Source organism: Argopecten irradians, chromosome 9, assembly GCF_041381155.1.
Source record: "Argopecten irradians isolate NY chromosome 9, Ai_NY, whole genome shotgun sequence".
Lineage (NCBI taxonomy): Eukaryota > Metazoa > Mollusca > Bivalvia > Pectinida > Pectinidae > Argopecten > Argopecten irradians.
In genome coordinates, this window is record NC_091142.1 from 43638767 (window position 1) to 43662230 (window position 23464).

At 36.7% G+C, this 23464-nt stretch overlaps 1 protein-coding gene and 1 long non-coding RNA gene across 2 annotated transcripts in view; one reads left to right on the plus strand and one right to left on the minus strand.

Annotated features, from left to right (window-relative positions):
- Nucleotides 1-4066: 4066 nt before the first annotated feature.
- On the plus strand, nucleotides 4067-5249 carry LOC138330995 (uncharacterized). Its single transcript, XR_011209641.1, has 3 exons — nucleotides 4067-4126; nucleotides 4227-4326; nucleotides 5143-5249. It is a non-coding gene; the product is annotated as an uncharacterized lncRNA (long non-coding RNA).
- Nucleotides 5250-6855: 1606 nt separating this feature from the next.
- Nucleotides 6856-23464, minus strand: part of LOC138330791 (coiled-coil domain-containing protein 62-like) — a 30483-nt gene continuing 13874 nt past the window's right edge. Inside the window, 3 exon segments of the mRNA XM_069278311.1 lie at nucleotides 6856-6944; nucleotides 10800-10904; nucleotides 20418-21276. Coding sequence (XP_069134412.1) covers nucleotides 6888-6944; nucleotides 10800-10904; nucleotides 20418-21276 — 1021 coding nt within the window. The 3' untranslated portion in view covers nucleotides 6856-6887.

The following is a 23464-nucleotide window of genomic DNA, read 5'->3' on the forward strand; positions in this document are numbered from 1 at the left end:
AGGGCAGGTAACTCTGTTAGGAGACAGCCAGGAGATGTAATGGTGTAGATTATATGTAGGAGGATATGACCAATGGTGGTACAGTAACAACTAATCAACAAGGGCAGGTAACTCTGTTAGGAGACAGCCAGGAGATGTAATGGTGTAGATTATATGTAGGAGGATATGACCAATGGTGGTACAGTAATAACTAATCAACAAGGGCAGGTAACTCTGTTAGGAGACAGCCAGGAGATGTAATGGTGTAGATTATATGTAGGAGGATATGACCAATGGTGGTACAGTAATAACTAATCAACAAGGGCAGGTAACTCTGTTAGGAGACAGCCAGGAGATGTAATGGTGTAGATTATATGTAGGAGGATATGACCAATGGTGGTACAGTAATAACTAATCAACAAGGGCAGGTAACTCTGTTAGGAGACAGCCAGGAGATGTAATGGTGTAGATTATATGTAGGAGGATATGACCAATGGTGGTACAGTAATAACTAATCAACAAGGGCAGGTAACTCTGTTAGGAGACAGCCAGGAGATGTAATGGTGTAGATTATATGTAGGAGGATATGACCAATGGTGGTACAGTAATAACTAATCAACAAGGGCAGGTAACTCTGTTAGGAGACAGCCAGGAGATGTAATGGTGTAGATTATATGTAGGAGGATATGACCAATGGTGGTACAGTAATAACTAATCAACAAGGGCAGGTAACTCTGTTAGGAGATCAGCCAGGAGATGTAATGGTGTAGATTATATATGTAGGAGGATATGACCAATGGTGGTACAGTAACAAACTAATCAACAAGGGCAGGTAACTCTGTTAGGAGACAGCCAGGAGATGTAATGGTGGTGTAGATTATATGTAGGAGGATATGACCAATGGTGGTACAGTAATAACTAATCAACAAGGGCAGGTAACTCTGTTAGGAGACAGCCAGGAGATGTAATGGTGTAGATTATATGTAGAAAAGGATATGACCAATGGTGGTACAGTAACAACTAATCAACAAGGGCAGGTAACTCATGGTTAGGAGACAGCCAGGAGATGTAATGGTGTAGATTATATGTAGGAGGATATGACCAATGGTGGTACAGTAATAAACTAATCAACAAGGGCAGGTAACTCTGTTAGGAGACAGCCAGGAGATGTAATGGTGTAGATTATATGTAGGTACAGGATATAAAACAATGGTACTCCTGTATTACCAGGATGATGTAAATGTACGATTATATTTAGGAGGAAATGACCAATGGTGGTACAGTAACAACTCAATCAACAAGGGCACGGTAACTCTGTTAGGGAGACAGCCAATGGTGTCATTATACTATGTAGGAGGATATGACCAAAGGGTGGTCAACAGTAACAACTAATCAACAAGGGCAGGTAACTCTGTTAGGAGACAGCCAGGGGATGTAATGGTGTAGATTTATATGTAGGAGGATATGACCAATGGTGGTACAGTAATAACTAATCAACAAGGGCAGGTAACTCTGTTAGGAGACAGCCAGGAGATTGTAATGGTGTAGATTATATGTAGTTAAAGGATATGACCAATGGTGGTACAGTAAACAACTAATCAACAAGGGCAGGTAACCTCTGTTAGGAGACAGCCAGGAGATGTAATGGTGTAGATTATGTTAGGAGGGATATGACCAATGGTGGTAACAGTAACAAACTAATCAACAAGGGCAGGTAACTCTGTTAGGAGACAGCCAGGAGATGTAATGGTGTAGATTATATGTAGGAGGATATGACCAATGGTGGTACAGTAATTAACTAATCAACAAGGGCAGGTAACTCTGTTAGGAGACAGCCATGGAGATGTAATGGTGTAGATTATATGTAGGAGGATATGACCAATGGTGGTACAGTAACAAAAACTAATCAACAAGGGCAGGTAACTCTGTTAGGAGACAGCCAGGAGATGTAATGGTGTAGATTATATGTAGGAGGATATGACCAATGGTGGTACAGTAAAACTAATCAACAAGGGCAGGTAACTCTGTTAGGAGACAGCCAGGAGATGTAATGGTGTAGATTATATGTAGGAGGATATGACCAATGGTGGTACAGTAATAACTAATCAACAAGGGCAGGTAACTCTGTTAGGAGACAGCCAGGAGATGTAATGGTGTAGATTATATGTAGGAGGATATGACCAATGGTGGTACAGTAACAACTAATCAACAAGGGCAGGTAACTCTGTTAGGAGACAGCCAGGGGATGTAATGGTGTCATTATATGTAGGAGGATATGACCAATGGTGGTACAGTAAAAACTAATCAACAAGGGCAGGTAACTCTGTTAGGTGACAGCCAGGAGATGTAATGGTGTAGATTATATGTAGGAGGATATGACCAATGGTGGTACAGTAAAAACTAATCAACAAGGGCAGGTAACTCTGTTAGGAGACAGCCAGGAGATGTAATGGTGTAGATTATATGTAGGAGGATATGCAACCAATGGTGGTACAGTAAAAACTAATCAACAAGGGCAGGTAAACTCTGTTAGGTGACAGCCAGGAGATGTAATGGTGTAGATTATATGTAGGAGGATATAACCAATGGTGGTACAGTAATTAACTAATCAACAAGGGCAGGTAACTCTGTTAGGAGACAGCCAGGAGATGTAATGGTGTAGATTATATGTAGGAGGATATGACCAATGGTGGTACAGTAACAACTAATCAACAAGGGCAGGTAACTCTGTTAGGAGACAGCCAGGAGATGTAATGGTGTAGATTATATGTAGGAGGATATGACCAATGGTGGTACAGTAAAAACTAATCAACAAGGGCAGGTAACTCTGTTAGGAGACAGCCAGGAGATGTAATGGTGTAGATTATATGTAGGAGGATATGACCAATGGTGGTACAGTAAAAACTATCAACAAGGGCAGGTAACTCTGTTAGGAGACAGCCAGGAGATGTAATGGTGTAGATTATATGTAGGAGGATATGACCAATGGTGGTACAGTAACAAACTAATCAACAAGGGCAGGTAACTCTGTTAGGAGACAGCCAGGAGATGTAATGGTGTAGATTATATGTAGGAGGATATGACCAATGGTGGTACAGTAATAACTAATCAACAAGGGCAGGTAACTCTGTTAGGAGACAGCCAGGAGATGTAATGGTGTAGATTATATGTAGGAAGGATATGACCAATGGTGGTACAGTAAAATTAACTAATCAACAAGGGCAGGTAACTCTGTTAGGAGACAGCCAGGGAGATGTAATGGTGTAGACATTATATGTAGGAGGATATGACCAATGGTGGTACAGTAATAACTAATCAACAAGGGCAGGTAACTCTGTTAGGAGACAGCCAGGAGATGTAATGGTGTAGATTATATGTAGGAGGATATGACCAATGGTGGTAACAGTAAAAAACTAATCAACAAGGGCAGGTAACTCTGTTAGGAGACAGCCAGGAGATGTAATGGTGTAGATTATATGTAGGAGGATATGACCAAATGGTGGTACAGTAAATGTAATGGTATGTAACTAATCAACAAGGGCAGGTAACTCTGTTAGGAGACAGCCAGGAGATGTAATGGTGTAGATTATATGTAGGAGGATATGACCAATGGTGGTACAGTAAAACTAATCAACAAGGGCAGGTAACTCTGTTAGGAGTGACAGCCAGGTAGATGTAATGGTGTAGATTATATGGTAGGAGGATATGACCAATGGTGGTACAGTAAAAACTAATCAACAAGGGCAGGTAACTCTGTTAGGAGACAGCCAGGAGATGTAATGGTGTAGATTATATGTAGGAGGATATGACCAATGGTGGTACAGTAATAACTAATCAACAAGGGCAGGTAACTCTGTTAGGAGACAGCCAGGGGATGTAATGGTGTCATTATATGTAGGAGGATATGACCAATGGTGGTACAGTAAAAACTAATCAACAAGGGCAGGTAACTCTGTTAGGAGACAGCCAGGAGATGTAATGGTGTAGATTATATGTAGGAGGATATGACCAATGGTGGTACAGTAACAAACTAATCAACAAGGGCAGGTAACTCTGTTAGGAGACAGCCAGGAGATGTAATGGTGTAGATTATATGTAGGAGGATATGACCAATGGTGGTACAGTAAAAACTAATCAACAAGGGCAGGTAACTCTGTTAGGAGACAGCCAGGAGATGTAATGGTGTAGATTATATGTAGGAGGATATGACCAATGGTGGTACAGTAATAACTAATCAACAAGGGCAGGTAACTCTGTTAGGTGACAGCCAGGAGATGTAATGGTGTAGATTATATGTAGGAGGATATGACCAATGGTGGTACAGTAACAACTAATCAACAAGGGCAGGTAACTCTGTTAGGAGACAGCCAGGAGATGTAATGGTGTAGATTATAGTGTAGGAAGGATATGACCAATGGTGGTACAGTAATAACTAATCAACAAGGGCAGGTAACTCTGTTAGGAGACAGCCAGGAGATGTAATGGTGTAGATTATGTTGTAGGAGGATATGACCAATGGTGGTACAGTAATAACTAATCAACAAGGGCAGGTAACTCTGTTAGGAGACAGCCAGGAGATGTAATGGTGTAGATATATGTAGGAGGATATGACCAATGGTGGTACAGTAATAAACTAATCAACAAGGGCAGGTAACTCTGTTAGGTGACAGCCAGGAGATGTAATGGTGTAGATTATATGTAGGAGGATATGACCAATGGTGGTACAGTAATAAAACTAATCAACAAGGGCAGGTAACTCTGTTAGGTGACAGCCAGGAGATGTAATGGTGTAGATTATATGTAGGAGGATATGACCAATGGTGGTACAGTAATAAACTAATCAACAAGGGCAGGTAACTCTGTTAGGTGACAGCCAGGAGATGTAATGGTGTAGATTATATGTAGGAGGATATAGACCAATGGTAAGGTACAGTAATAAACTAATCAACAAGGGCAGGTAACTCTGTTAGGAGACAGCCAGGAGATGTAATGGTGTAGATTATATGTAGGAGGATATGACCAATGGTGTGGTACAGTAATAACTAATCAACAAGGGCAGGTAACTCTGTTAGGAGACAGCCAGGAGAGATGTAATGGTGTAGATTATGTGTAGGAGGATATGACCAATGGTGGTACAGTAAAATAACTAATCAACAAGGGCAGGTAACTCTGTTAGGAGACAGCCAGGAGATGTAATGGTGTAGATTATATGTAGGAGGATATGACCAATGGTGGTACAGTAACAACTAATCAACAAGGGCAGGTAACTCTGTTAGGAGGACAGCCAGGAGATGTAATGGTGTAGATTATATGTAGGAGGATATGACCAATGGTGGTACAGTAAAAACTAAATCAACAAGGGCAGGTAACTCTGTTAGGAGACAGCCAGGAGATGTAATGGTGTAGATTATATGTAGGAGGATATGACCAATGGTGGTACAGTAAAAACTAATCAACAAGGGCAGGTAACTCTGTTAGGAGACAGCCAGGAGATGTAATGGTGTAGATTATATGTAGGAGGATATGACCAATGGTGGTACAGTAATAACTAATCAACAAGGGCAGGTAACTCTGTTAGGAGACAGCCAGGGGATGTAATGGTGTCATTATATGTAGGAGGATATGACCAATGGTGGTACAGTATTAACTAATCAACAAGGGCAGGTAACTCTGTTAGGAGACAGCCAGGAGATGTAATGGTGTAGATTATATGTAGGAGGATATGACCAATGGTGGTACAGTAAAAACTAATCAACAAGGGCAGGTAACTCTGTTAGGTGACAGCCAGGAGATGTAATGGTGTAGATTATATGTAGGAGGATATGACCAATGGTGGTACAGTAACAACTAATCAACAAGGGCAGGTAACTCTGTTAGGAGACAGCCAGGAGATGTAATGGTGTAGATTATATGTAGGAGGATATGACCAATGGTGGTACAGTAAAAACTAATCAACAAGGGCAGGTAACTCTGTTAGGTGACAGCCAGGAGATGTAATGGTGTAGATTATATGTAGGAGGATATGACCAATGGTGGTACAGTAACAACTAATCAACAAGGGCAGGTAACTCTGTTAGGAGACAGCCAGGAGATGTAATGGTGTAGATTATATGTAGGAGGATATGACCAATGGTGGTACAGTAAAAACTAATCAACAAGGGCAGGTAACTCTGTTAGGTGACAGCCAGGAGATGTAATGGTGTAGATTATATGTAGGAGGATATGACCAATGGTGGTACAGTAAAAACTAATCAACAAGGGCAGGTAACTCTGTTAGGAGACAGCCAGGAGATGTAATGGTGTAGATTATATGTAGGAGGATATGACCAATGGTGGTACAGTAAAAACTAATCAACAAGGGCAGGTAACTCTGTTAGGTGACAGCCAGGAGATGTAATGGTGTAGATTATATGTAGGAGGATATGACCAATGGTGGTACAGTAAAAACTAATCAACAAGGGCAGGTAACTCTGTTAGGAGACAGCCAGGAGATGTAATGGTGTAGATTATATGTAGGAGGATATGACCAATGGTGGTACAGTAAAAACTAATCAACAAGGGCAGTAACTCTGTTAGGAGACAGCCAGGGGATGTAATGGTGTAGATTATATGTAGGAGGATATGACCAATGGTGGTTACAGTAAAAACTAATCAACAAGGGCAGGTAACTCTGTTAGGAGACAGCCAGGAGATGTAATGGTGTAGATTATATGTAGGAGGATATGACCAATGGTGGTACAGTAAAAACTAATCAACAAGGGCAGGTAACTCTGTTAGGAGACAGCCAGGAGATGTAATGGTGTAGATTATATGTAGGGAGGATATGACCAATGGTGGTACAGTACAAAACTAATCAACAAGGGCAGGTTACTCTGTTAGGAGACAGCCAGGAGATGTAATGGTGTAGATTATAAACTGTGTTGCTGTCCTTCCTCAAGGTCTTCTACATTGGATGGATCCTGAAACTAAATACCGTCATATCAATATAAAATCTCTTTTAAGGTATAAATAGTTTTATTTTTAAAGCAAAAACAATGGGCCTAAACGGTCATCTGACTATTGGCACAATACAACACCTCAAAAAATATAGAAGTTACAAACAATTAAACAATTAATACAAACAACTCTTTTAATAAAAGAAGTTGAGGTTCTGATATATTTGATGTATTAGACCATGAACAAAGGTCTTTGATCCCCATCATGCTACAAGTCCAATATCACATCTCTAGGCCTCCAAGTTATTCACAAGAAGTTGTTTAAATATTTTAGCCTATTTGAACTCTGTGACCTTGAGTAAAGATCAAGGTCAATCATTTGAACAAATTTGGTAGCCCTTCATCCCAGCATGTCACAGGCCCAATATCAGGTGTCTATATAGGCCTCTTAGTTATTCACTAGAAAGTGCTTAAAGATTTTGGCTTATTTGACCCCTGTGACCTTGAATAAAGGTCAAAGTCATTAATTTGAACAAATCGAACAATGTACATTGTACCTGTTCTGATGTACATGTAGGTTATATATGTACTTGTCCTGATGTAGATGTAGGTTTGTAGGTTATATATGTACCTGTTCTGATGTAGATGTAGGTTATATATGTACCTGTTCTGATGTAGATGTAGGTTATATATGTACCTGTTCTGATGTAGGTATGTAGGTTATATATGTACCTGTTCTGATGTAGATGTAGGTTTGTAGGTTATATATGTACCTGTTCTGATGTAGATGTAGGTTATATATGTACCTGTTCTGATGTAGATGTAGGTTTGTAGGTTATATATGTACCTGTTCTGATGTAGGATGTAGGTTATATATGTACCTGTTCTGATGTAGATGTAGGTTATATATGTACCTGTTCTGATGTAGGTTTGTAGGTTATATATGTACCTGTTCTGATGTAGATGTAGGTTATATATGTACCTCTTCTGATGCAGATGTAGATGTAGGTTATATATGTACCTGTTCTGATGAAGATGTAGGTTTGTAGGTTATATATGTACCTGTTCTGATGTAAGTTTGTAGGTTATATATGTACCTGTTCTGATGTAGGTTTGTAGGTATATATATGTACCTGTTCTGATGTAGGTTTGTAGGTTATATATGTACCTGTTCTGATGTAGATGTAGGTTATATATGTACCTGTTCTGATGTAGGTTTGTAGGTTATATATGTACCTGTTCTGATGTAGGTTTGTAGGTTATATATGTACCTGTTCTGATGTAGATGTAGGTTATATATGTACCTGTTCTGATGTAGATGTAGGTTATATATGTACCTGTTCTGATGCAGATGTAGATGTAGGTTATATATGTACCTGTTCTGATGTAGATGTAGGTTTGTAGGTTATATATGTACCTGTTCTGATGTAGGTTTGTAGGTTATATATGTACCTGTTCTGATGTAGGTTTGTAGGTTATATATGTACCTGTTCTGATGTAGGTTTGTAGGTTATATATGTACCTGTTCTGATGTAGGTATGTAGGTTATATATGTACCTGTTCTGATGTAGATGTAGGTTATATATGTACCTGTTCTGATGTAGATGTAGGTTTGTAGGTTATATATGTACCTCTTCTGTGTAGGTATGTAGGTTATATATGTACCTGTTCTGATGTAGATGTAGGTTATATATGTACCTGTTCTGATGTAGATGTAGGTTTGTAGGTTATATATGTACCTGTTCTGATGTAGATGTAGGTTATATATGTACCTGGTTCTGATGTAGATGTAGGTTGTAGGTTATATATGTACCTACCTGATGTAGGTATAGTAGGTTATAATATGTACCTGTCTTCTGATGTAGGTATGTAGGTTATATATATGTACCTGTTCTGATGTAGATGTATGTAGGTTATATATGTACCTGTTCTGATGTAGATGTAGGTTATATATGTACCTGTTCTGATGTAGATGTAGGTTATATATGTACCTGTTCTGATGTAGATGTAGGTTATATATGTACCTGTTCTGATGCAGATGTAGATGTAGGTTATATATGTACCTGTTCTGATGTAGATGTAGGTTATATATGTACCTGTTCTGATGTAGATGTAGGTTATATATGTACCTGTTCTGATGTAGATGTAGGTTATATATGTACCTGTTCTGATGTAGGTTTGTAGGTTATATATGTACCTGTTCTGATGTAGATGTAGTTTGTAGGTTATATATGTACCTGTTCTGATGTAGATGTAGGTTACTATATGTACCTGTTCTGATGTAGATGTAGGTTATATATGTACCTGTTGTACCTGTTCTGATCTAGATGTAGGTTTATATATGTACCTGTTCTGATGTAGATGTAGATGTAGGTTATATATGTACCTGTTCTGATGTAGGTATGTAGGTTATATATGTACCTGTTCTGATGTAGATGTAGGTTATATATGTACCTGTTCTGATGTAGGTTTGTAGGTTATATATGTACCTGTTCTGATGTAGATGTAGGTTATATATGTACCTGTTCTGATGTAGATGTAGATGTAGGTTATATATGTACCTGTTCTGATGTAGATGTAGGTTTGTAGGTTATATATGTACCTGTTCTGATGTAGGTTTGTAGGTTATATATGTACCTGTTCTGATCTAGATGTAGGTTATATATGTACCTGTTCTGATGTAGATGTAGATGTAGGTTATATATGTACCTGTTCTGATGTAGATGTAGGTTATATATGTACCTGTTCTGATGTAGATGTAGGTTTGTAGGTTATATATGTACCTGTTCTGATGTAGGTTTGTAGGTTATATATGTACCTGTTCTGATGTAGATGTAGGTTTATATATGTACCCTGTTCTGATGTAGGTTTGTAGGTTAGTTATGTACCTGTACTTATGTTGTGATGTAGATGTAGGTTTGTAGGTTATATATGTACCTGTTCTATGATGTAGATTGTAGGTTATTATATGTACCTGTTCTGATGTAGGTTTGTAGGTTATATATGTACCTGTTCTGATGTAGGTTTGTAGGTTATATATGTACCTGTTCTGATGATAGATGTAGGTTTTGTAGGTTATATATGTACCTGTTCTGATGTAGATGTAGGTTTGTAGGTTATATATGTACCTGTTCTGATGTAGATGTAGGTTATATATGTACCTGTTCTGATGTAGGTTTGTAGGTTATATATGTACCTGTTCTGATGTAGGTTTGTAGGTTATATATGTACCTGTTCTGATGTAGATGTAGGTTTGTAGGTTATATATGTACCTGTTCTGATGTAGATGTAGGTTATATATGTACCTGTTCTGATGTAGGTTTGTAGGTTATATATGTACCTGTTCTGATGTAGATGTAGGTTTATATATGTACCTGTTCTGATGTAGTTTGTAGGTTATATATGTACCTGTTCTGAGGGTAGTAGTAAGTAGGTTTGTAGGTTATATTTATGTACACTGTTCTGATGTTGGTGTAGGTTTGTTGGTTATATATGTACCTGTTCTGATGTAGATGTAGGTTATATATGTACCTGTTCTGATGTAGGATGTAGGTTATATATGTACCTGTTCTGATGTAGGTTTGTAGGTTATATATGTACCTGTTCTGATGTAGATGTAGGTTATATATGTACCTGTTCTGATGTAGGTATGTAGGTTATATATGTACCTGTTCTGATGTAGATGTAGGTTATATATGTACCTGTTCTGATGTAGATGTAGGTTATATATGTACCTGTTCTGATGTAGATGTAGGTTATATATGTACCTGTTCTGATGTAGATGTAGGTTATATATGTACCTGTTCTGATGTAGATGTAGGTTATATATGTACCTGTTCTGATGTAGATATAGGTTATACATATAGCTATATGTTATATATGTACCTGCTTTGATGAAGATGAATGGTTTGTGGATTTTTCTAGGTTTTCTATCATTTTCTTTGATTCAAGTAAAAGTCGTTGAAGCTTACTTCCTGGTGAAGCATCTGACTGAAACAAAACATCAAAATTATTTATGTATCATAACTCGAGCGTAGATTCAAGAGGAGAGCTTGCCCTGAAAATAGTACCAGGATCAAACAGTGCTTCATATACAGGTGACAATTGCAAGAGGTCAAGGGTTTTTACATCTGAATTAATAGAACTGATGAGCTGTTGTATATAAGATGTATACTTACATCAGAATTGATAGAGATGGACAGCTCTGGTACATAAGATGTATACTTACATCAGAATTAATAGAACTGATGAGCTGTTGTACATAAGATGTATACTTACATCAGAATTAATAGAACTTGATGATGGACAGCTGTGGTACATAAGATGTATACTTACATCAGAATTAATAGAACTGATGAGCTGTGGTACATAAGATGTATACTTACATCAGAATTAATAGAACTGATGAGCTGTGGTACATAAGATGTATACTTACATCAGAATTAATAGAACTGATGAGCTGTGGTACATAAGATGTATACTTACATCAGAATTAATAGAGATGGACAGCTGTGGTACATAAGATGTATACTTACATCAGAATTAATAGAACTGATGAGCTGTTGTACATAAGATGTATACTTACATCAGAATTAATAGAGATGGACAGCTGTGGTACATAAGATGTATACTTACATCAGAATTAATAGAACTGATGAGCTGTGGTACATAAGATGTATACTTACATCAGAATTAATAGAACTGATGAGCTGTGGTACATAAGATGTATACTTACATCAGAATTAATAGAACTGATGAGCTGTTGTACATAAGATGTATACTTACATCAGAATTAATAGAACTGATGAGCTGTGGTACATAAGATGTATACTTACATCAGAATTAATTAGAGAGACTGTGGATGAGACTGTGGTACTAATAAGATTGTATAACTTACATCAGAATTAATAGAACTGATGAGCTGTGGTACATAAGATGTATACTTACATCAGAATTAATAGAACTGATGAGCTGTGGTACATAAGATGTATACTTACATCAGAACTAATAGAGATGGACAGCTGTGGTACATAAGATGTATACTTACATCAGAACTAATAGAACTGATCAGCTGTTGGTACATAAGATGTATACTTACATAAGACTTTTAGAAGATGAGCTGTGGTACATAAGATGTATACTTACATCAGAACTAATAGAGATGGACAGCTCTGGTACATAAGATTTATACTTACATCAGAACTAATAGAGATGCGACAGCTGTGGTACATAAGATGTATACTTACATCAGAATTAATAGAGATGGACAAGCTGTGGTAGAACATGGGGAACTAAGATGTATACTTACATCAGAACAAAATCAATAGACATGATGAGCTGTTGTGCATAATATTGTATACTTACATCAGAATTAATAGAGATGGACAGCTGTTGTACATAAGATGTATACTTACATCAGCATTAATAGAGTATACTTGGACAGCTGTGGTACATAAGATGTATACTTACATCAGAATTAATAGAGATGGACAGCTGTGGTACATAGATGTATACTTACATCAGAACTGAATAGAAACTGATACTGTTGTACATAAGATGTATACTTACATCAGAACTAATAGAGATGGACAGCTGTGGTACATAAGAATGTATACTTACATACTAATAAGATGGACAGCTTAACATCAGGTACATAAGATGTATATAACTTACATCAGAACTAAATAGAGATGGACATGCTGTGGTACATAAGATGTATACTTTCATCAGAATTAATAGAAGATGGATCAGCCTCTGTGGTACATAAGATGTATACTTTACATCAGAATTAATATAAACTGGATGAGCTGTGGTACATAAGATGTATACTTACATCAGAACTTTAATATGAGATGGACAGCTCTGTGGTACATAAGATGTATACTTACGTACAGAATTAATAGAACGATGATGAGCTGTGGTACATAAGTATTGCTATACTGTAACATCAGAATAATTAATAGAGTTGGACAGCTGTGTAGTAAGGTAATATAAGACATAAGAACTGATATACCGTACGTCATCAAATTAAATAGAAACTATGGACAGCTTGTGGAACATAAGAATGTTATACTTACATCAGTAACTAATAGAGACTGACAGCTCCTGGTACATAAGAATGTATACCTTACATCAGAACTAATAGAGATGGACAGCTGTAGTGGGTACATAAGATGTATACTTACATCAGAACTAATAAAAGAGATGGACAGCTAAGCTGTACATAATGATGGTATATACTTACATCAGAACTAATAGAGTTACATGGACAGCTGTTGTATCATAAGATGTATACTTACGTCAGAACTTAATAGAGACTGGAATGGTACATAAGAGCTCTCCTGAACTTATGGTACATAAGATGTATACTTACATCAGAAGCTAATAGAGATGGACAGCTCGTGGTACATAAGATGTATACTTACATCAGAATTTAATAGAGATGAGATGGACAGCTGAGCTGAGGTACATAAGATGTATACTTACATCAGAACTAATAGAGATGGACAGCTCTGGGTACATAAGATGTATAACTTACATCAGAACTAATAGAGATGGACAGCTGTGGTACATAAGATGTATACTTACATCAGAACTAATAGAGATGGACAGCTGCTGGTACATAAGATGTATACTTACATCATGTGAGAACTAATAGAGATGAACAGCTGTGGTACATAAGATGTATACTTTACATCAGGAATTAATAGAGATGGACAGCTCTGGTACATAAGATGTATACTTACATCAGAACTAATAGAGATGGACAGCTCTGGTTTACATAAGATGTATACTTACATCAGAATTAATAGAGACTGGACAGCTGTGGTACATAAGATGTATACTTAACATCAGAACTAATAGAGATGGACAGCTGTGGGTACATAAGATGTATTACTTACATCAGAAAAACTTAATAGAGATGGACAGCTGTGGTACATAAGATGTATACTTTACATCAGAATTTAATAGAGATGGACAGCTCTGGGAACATAAGATGTATACTTACATCAGAATTAATAGAACTGATGACTGCTCTGGTACATAAGATGTATACTTAACATCAGAATTAATAGAGATGGACAGCTCTGGGTACATAAGATGTATACTTACATCAGAACTAATAGAGATCCGGACAGCTGTGGTACATAAGATGTATACTTACATCAGAACTAATAGAGATGGACTGCAGCGGTGGTGTACATTACATAAGATGTATACTTACACATCAGATAACTAATAGAGATGGACAGCTGTGGTACATAAGATGTATACTTACATCAGAATTAATAGAGATGGACAGCTGTGGTACATAAGATGTATACTTACATCAGAACTAATAGAACTGATGAGCTGTGGTACATAAGATGTATACTTACATCAGAACTAATAGAGATGGACAGCTGTGGTACATAAGATGTATACTTACATCAGAATTAATAGAACTGATGAGCTGTGGTACATAAGATGTATACTTACATCAGAACTAATAGAGATGGACAGCTCTGGTACATAAGATGTCTTACTTACATCAGAACCTAATAGAGATGAACAGCTGTGTGGTACATAAAGATGTATACTTACATCAGAACTAATAGAGATCGGGACAGCTCTAGGGTACATAAGATGTATACTTACATCAGAACTAATAGAGGATGGACAGCTGTGGTACATAAGATGTATACTTACATCAGAATTAATAGAGATGGACAGCTCTGGTACATAAGATGTATACTTACATCAGAATTAATAGAACTGATGAGCTGTGGTACATAAGATGTATACTTACATCAGAACTAATAGAGATGGACAGCTGTGGTACATAAGACTGTATACTTACATCAGAATTAATAAACAGATGGACAGCTTGGTACCTAAGATGTATACTTACATCAGAACTAATAGAGATGGACAGCTCTCGGTACATTAAGATGTATACTTACCATCAGAATTAATGGAGAATTGATGAGCCTGTGGTACATAAGATGTTATACTTACATCAGAACTAATAGAGAATGGAACAACAGCACTGGTACATAAGATGTATTACTTACATCAGAACTAATAGAGATGGACAGCTGTGGTACATAAGATTTGTATACTTACATCAGAACTAATAGAGCATGGACAGCTCTGGTACATAAGATGTATATTACAATCAGAATTAATAGAACTGGATGAAGCTGTGGTACATAAGATGACCTATACTTACATCAGAACTAATAGAGGATGGGACAGCTGTGTACATAAGATGTATACTTACATCTGAAACTTAATAGAGATGGACAGCTCTGGTACATAAGATGTATACTTACATCAGAATAATAGATAGAAGATGGACAGCTGTGGTACAATAAGATGTATACTTACATCAAGAATTTAATAGAATGATGAGCATGTTGTACATAAGATGTATACTTACATCAGAACTAATAGAGATGGACAGCTGTGGTACATAAGATGTATACTTACATCAGAACTCAGAACTAATATGACAGCTCTGGACAGCTCTGGTACATAAGATGTATATTTACAACATCAGAAATTAATAGAGCTGGATTAGCTGTACGGTACATAAGATGTATACTTACATCAGAAACCTAATAGAGATGGACAGCTGTCGGTACATAAGATGTATACTTACATCAGAACTAATAGAGATGGACAGCTCTGGTACCTAAGATAATATACTTACATCAGAACTAATAGAAATAGGACTGATGAGCTGTTGTACATAAGATGTATACTTACATCAGAACTAATAGAGATGGACAGCTCTGGTACATAAGATGTATACTTACATCAGAACTAATAGAACTGATGAGCTGTGGTACATAAGATGTATACTTACGTCAGAACTAATAGAGATGGACAGCTGTGGTACATAAGATGTATACTTACATCAGAACGTAAATAGAGATGGACAGCTCTAGGTACATAAGATGTATACTTACATCAGAACTAATAGAGATGGACTAGCATTGTGGTACATAAGATGTATACTTACATCAGATACTAATAGAGATGGAACAGCTGTGGTACATAAGATGTATACTTACATCAGAATTAATAGAGATGGACAGCTGTGGTACATAAGATGTATACTTACATCAGAATTAATAGAGATGGACAGCTGTGGTACATAAGATGTATACTTACATCAGAATTAATAGAACTGGACAGCTGTGGTACATAAGATGTATACTTACATCAGAACTAATAGAGATGGGGACAGCTCTGGTACATAAGATGTATACTTACATCAGAATTAATAGAGATGGACAGCTGTGGTACATAAGATGTATACTTACATCAGAACTAATAGAGATGGACAGCTGTGGTACATAATGATGTATACTTACATCAGAAACTAATAGAGATGGACAGCACTGTGGTACATAAGATGTATACTTACATCAGAATTAATAGAGATGGACAGCTGTGGGTACATAAGAATGTATACTTTACATCAGAATTAATAGAGATGGACAGCTGTGGTACATAAGATGTATACTTACATCAGAACTAATAGAGATGTGACATCTGTGGTACATAAGATGTATACTTACATCAGAATTAATAGAACTGATGAGCTGTTGTACATAAGATGTATACTTACATCAGAACTAATAGAGATGGACAGCTGTGGTACATAAAGATGTATACTTACATCAGAACTAATAGAGATGGAGCTGTGGTACATAAGATGGTATACTTACATCAGAACTAATAGAGATGGACAGCTGTGGTACATAAGATGTATACTTACATCAGAACTAATAGAGATGGACAGCTGTGGTACATAAGATGTATACTTACATCAGAACTAATAGAGATGGACAGCTCTGGTACATAAGATGTATACTTACATCAGAACTAATAGAGATGGACAGCTCTGGTACATAAGATGTATACTTACATCAGAACTAATAGAGATGGACAGCTGTGGTACATAAGATGTATACTTACATCAGAACTAATAGAGATGGACAGCTGTGGTACATAAGATGTATACTTACATCAGAACTAATAGAGATGGACAGCTCTGGTACATAAGATGTATACTTACATCAGAACTAATAGAGATGGACAGCTGTGGTACATAAGATGTATACTTACATCAGAACTAATAGAAGAAGAGATGGACAGCTGTGGTACATAAGATGTATACTTACATCAGAATTTAATAGAGATGGGACAGCTGTGGTACATAAGAAGTATACTTACATCAGAAATTAATAGAGATGGACAGCTGTTGGTACATAAGATGTATACTTACATCAGAACTAATAGAGATGGATGAGCTGTGGTACATAATAGAATGTATACTTACATCAGAACTAATAGAGATGGACAGCTGTGGTACATAAGATGTATACTTACATCAGAACTAATAGAGATGGACAGCTGTGGTACATAAGATGTATACTTACATCAGAACTAATAGAGATGGACAGCTGTGGTACATAAGATGTATACTTACATCAGAACTAATAGAGATGGACAGCTGTGGTACATAAGATGTATACTTACATCAGAACTAATAGAGATGGACAGCTGTGGTACATAAGATGTATACTTACATCAGAAACTAATAGAACTGATGAGCTGTGGTACATAAGATGTATACTTACATCAGAACTAATAGAGATGGACAGCTGTGGTACATAAGATGTATACTTACATCAGAACTAATAGAGATGGACAGCTGTGGTACATAAGATGTATACTTACATCAGAACTAATAGAGATGGACAGCTGTGGTACATAAGATGTATACTTACATCAGAACTAATAGAACTGATGAGCTGTGGTACATAAGATGTATACTTACATCAGAACTAATAGAGATGGACAGCTGTGGTACATAAGATGTATACTTACATCAGAACTAATAGAGATGGACAGCTGTGGTACATAAGATGTATACTTACATCAGAACTAATAGAGATGGACAGCTCTGGTACATAAGATGTATACTTACATCAGAACTAATAGAGATGGACTTGAGCTATAAGGTATACTTACATAAAGAATGTATACTGGTACATCAGATGTACTATATAGAACTAATGATGGACAGCTGTGGTACATAAGATGTATACTTACATCAGAACTAATAGAGATGGACAGCTGTGGTACATAAGATGTATACTTACGTCAGAACTAATAGAGATGGACAGCTGTGGTACATAAGATGTATACTTACATCAGAATTAATAGAACTGATGAGCTGTGGTACATAAGATGTATACTTACATCAGAACTAATAGAGATGGACAGCTGTGGTACATAAGATGTATACTTACGTCAGAACTAATAGAGAGAGATGGACAGCTGTGGTACATAAGATGTATACTTACATCAGAACTAATAGAGATGGACAGCTGTGGTACATAAGATGTATACTTACATCAGAACTAATAGAGATGGACAGCTGTGGTACATAAGATGTATACTTACATCAGAACTAATAGAGATGGACAGCTGTGGTACATAAGATGTATACTTACATCAGAATTAATAGAGATGGACAGCTGTGGTACATAAGATGTATACTTACATCAGAACTAATAGAGATGGACAGCTGTGGTACATAAGATGTATACTTACATCAGAACTAATAGAACTGATGAGCTGTGGTACATAAGATGTATACTTACATCAGAACTAATAGAGATGGACAGCTGTGGTACATAAGATGTATACTTACGTCAGAACTAATAGAGATGGACAGCTGTGGTACATAAGATGTATACTTACATCAGAACTAATAGAGATGGACAGCTGTGGTACATAAGATGTATACTTACATCAGAACTAATAGAGATGGACAGCTGTGGTACATAAGATGTATACTTACATCAGAACTAATTTAATAGAGATGGACAGCTGTGGTACATAAGATGTATACTTACATCAGAAACTAATAGAGACTGGACAGCTGTGGTACATAAGATGTATACTTACATCAGAATTAATAGAGATGGACAGCTGTGGTACATAAGATGTATACTTACATCAGAACTAATCGAGAGATGGACAGCTGTGGTACATAAGATGTATACTTACATCAGAACTAATAGAGATGGACAGCTGTGGTACATAAGATGTATACTTACGTCAGAACTAATAGAGATGGACAGCTGTGGTACATAAGATGTATACTTACATCAGAACTAATAGAGATGGACAGCTGTGGTACATAAGATGTATACTTACATCAGAATTAATAGAGATGGACAGCTGTGGTACATAAGATGTATACTTACATCAGAATTAATAGAGATGGACAGCTGTGGTACATAAGATGTATACTTACATCAGAACTAATAGAGATGGACAGCTGTGGTACATAAGATGTATACTTACATCAGAACTAATAGAACTGATGAGCTGTGGTACATAAGATGTATACTTACATCAGAACTAATAGAGATGGACAGCTGTGGTACATAAGATGTATACTTACATCAGAACTAATAGAGATGGACAGCTGTGGTACATAAGATGTATACTTACATCAGAACTAATAGAGATGGACAGCTGTGGTACATAAGATGTATACTTACATCAGAATTAATAGAACTGATGAGCTGTGGTACATAAGATGTATACTTACATCAGAATTAATAGAGATGGACAGCTGTGGTACATAAGATGTATACTTACATCAGAATTAATAGAGATGGACAGCTGTGGTACATAAGATGTATACTTACATCAGAACTAATAGAGATGGACAGCTGTGGTACATAAGATGTATACTTACATCAGAACTAATAGAGATGGACAGCTGTGGTACATAAGATGTATACTTACATCAGAACTAATAGAGATGGACAGCTGTGGTACATAAGATGTATACTTACATCAGAACTAATAGAGATGGACAGCTGTGGTACATAAGATGTATACTTACATCAGAATTAATAGAACTGATGAGCTGTGGTACATAAGATGTATACTTACATCAGAATTAATAGAACTGATGAGCTGTGGTACATAAGATGTATACTTACATCAGAACTAATAGAGATGGACAGCTGTGGTACATAAGATGTATCTTACATCAGAACTAATAGATGATGAGCTGTGGTACATAAGATGTATACTTACATCAGAACTAATAGAGATGGACAGCTGTGGTACATAAGATGTATACTTACATCAGAACTAATAGAGATGGACAGCTGTGGTACATAAGATGTATACTTACATCAGAACTAATAGAGATGGACAGCTGTGGTACATAAGATGTATACTTACATCAGAACTAATAGAGATGGACAGCTGTGGTACATAAGATGTATACTTACATCAGAACTAATAGAGATGACAGCTGTGGTACATAAGATGTATACTTACATCAGAACTAATAGAGATGGTCAGGTACATAAGATGTATACTTACATCAGAACTAATAGAGATGGTCAGGTACATAAGATGTATACTTACATCAGAACTAATAGAGATGGTCAGGTACATAAGATGTATACTTACGTCAGCGTTTTCGAGATGTCTTCTATCAGATGACATGGCTTCAGATTCATGATCATCATCTAAAAATGACGAAAGTCGATCCTCAAAAGATACCGATCTCATCTCACCAGGAGAATTGGACCGAATCACTTCCCCTGTATCAGGCCAATTTCTGCCAGAATATCTGGCTGAGTCCATTTGATCCCCCTCTGAACTTCTCCCTGTGTCATCCTCCTCGCCAGTGCTGCGATGTCTGACAGACTTTGGAGAGCTATTCTGTACCACGTCCTGTAGTCCTGGCCATCGGAGAGATTTAGGAGTGGAAGGACTACTACAGTCCTTTTGTAAAGGTCTCTGTTCTTCCCGGGCACGATCATATTTACACAATGGCGGCGTTCTGTACTGACTATCACTGTCCTGCTCTACAGTCTGTTCATGCTCCGTTACAACAGCCGCTGGTGGAGTTCGAGCTTTATTTTGAACTCTTTTATCAGACTCATTTTGTACCAAAGATAAATGTTTATGGAAAATTTGTCTCTTGCTTTGGGGTGATATCCTTTTACCGTACTTTTCTGACTCTAACAACTCAGCTGGTAAACTCTGGTGAAAGTTTCTGGCTTCAAGTGGGCTAGCAGGGACCAAATCAGGCGAATGTTGTCGATGGTGGCGCTCGCGTCTGTCTGACATATGAGATGAGTTCCTAGTGTGACGAGGTCGTAACGATGACTGTGGTGAGGTAACCTTCTGTAGATGAGAACTGTCCTGTTTAGTGTCCTGGTTAGATGACCTGGGTGTTTCTGTATACAATGATGAATTGTTGGGAGGAGGTGACAGACTACTGTGAGACTTACTACCATAGCTACCACTCCCTCGGGAAGAACTGTAAAGTCAGAAATATATCGTTCATAATTGACAAGTCTTGGTTATGAGAAAGACACCATTAGATCTAGAGGACAATATATATCATGGATGTACCAGCATTTTTCTGGTAAAAAGATGTTTGATTGGATGTTTGCAACAATGAATACTACTATAGACCTACCAATTACCATTAAAGCTTGGATAATAAACAGATGTCTTCATTTAGACACCACATAACTTAGTATTTTATGGAACGATAAATTGATTGTAATGTTACTATCCCACTAAGTTATAATCCTTACTTATACTCCTCCAAACTGTAATATTACTATCCCACTTAGTTATAATCCTTACTTATACTCCTCATAACTGTAATATTACTATCCCACTAAGTTATAATCCTTACTTATACTCCCCCAAACTGTAATGTTACTATCCCACTTAGTTATAATCCTTACTTATACTCCTCCAAACTGTAATGTTACTATCCCACTAAGTTATAATCCTTACTTATACTCCCCCAAACTGTAATGTTACTATCCCACTAAGTTATAATCCTTACTTATACTCCCCCAAACTGTAATGTTACTATCCCACTAAAATATAATCCTTACTTATACTCCCCAAACTGTAATGTTACTATCCCACTTAAGTTATAATCCTTACTTATACTCCCCCAAACTGTAATGTTACTATCCCACTTAAGTTATAATCCTTACTTATACTCCCCCAAACTGTAATGTTACTATCCCACATTAAGTTATAATCCTTACTTATACTCCCCCAAACTGTAATGTTACTATCCCACTAATCCTCTTTACTATCCCCCATAACTTAATGTTACTATCCCAACTAAGTTATAATCCTTACTTATACTCCCCCAAACTGTAATGTTACTATCCCACTAAGTTATAATCCTTACTTATACTCCCCCAAACTGTAATGTTACTATCCCACTAAGTTATAATCCTTACTTATACTCCTCCAAACTGTAATGTTACTATCCCACTTAGTTATAATCCTTACTTATACTCCCCCAAACTGTAATGTTACTATCCCACTAAGTTATAATCCTTACTTATACTCCCCCAAACTGTAATGTTACTATCCCACTAAGTTATAATCCTTACTTATACTCCTCCAAACTGTAATGTTACTATCCCACTTAATTATAATCCTTACTTATACTCCCCCAAACTGTAATGTTACTATCCCACTAAGTTATAATCCTTACTTATACTCCCCCAAACTGTAATGTTACTATCCCACTAAGTTATAATCCTTACTTATACTCCCCCAAACTGTAATGTTACTATCCCACTAAGTTATAATCCTTACTTATACTCCCCCAAACTGTAATGTTACTATCCCACTAAGTTATAATCCTTACTTATACTCCCCCAAACTGTAATGTTACTATCCCACTAAGTTATAATCCTTACTTATACTCCCCCAAACTGTAATGTTACTATCCCACTAAGTTATAATCCTTACTTATACTCCCCCAAACTGTAATGTTACTATCCCACTAAGTTATAATCCTTACTTATACTCCTCCAAACTGTAATGTTACTATCCCACTTAGTTATAATCCTTACTTATACTCCCCCAAACTGTAATGTTACTATCCCACTTAGTTATAATCCTTACTTATACTCCCCCAAACTGTAATGTTACTATCCCACTAAGTTATAATCCTTACTTATACTCCCCCAAACTGTAATGTTACTATCCCACTTAGTTATAATCCTTACTTATACTCCCCCAAACTGTAATGTTACTATCCCACTAAGTTATAATCCTTACTTATACTCCTCCAAACTGTAATGTTACTATCCCACTAAGTTATAATCCTTACTTATACTCCCCCAAACTATAATGTTACTATCCCACTTAGTTATAATCCTTACTTATACTCCCCCAAACTGTAATGTTACTATCCCACTAAGTTATAATCCTTACTTATACTCCCCCAAACTGTAATGTTACTATCCCACTAAGTTATAATCCTTACTTATACTCCCCCAAACTGTAATGTTACTATCCCACTAAGTTATAATCCTTACTTATACTCCCCCAAACTGTAATGTTACTATCCCACTTAGTTATAATCCTTACTTATACTCCCCCAAACTGTAATGTTACTATCCCACTAAGTTATAATCCTTACTTATACTCCCCCAAACTGTAATGTTACTATCCCACTA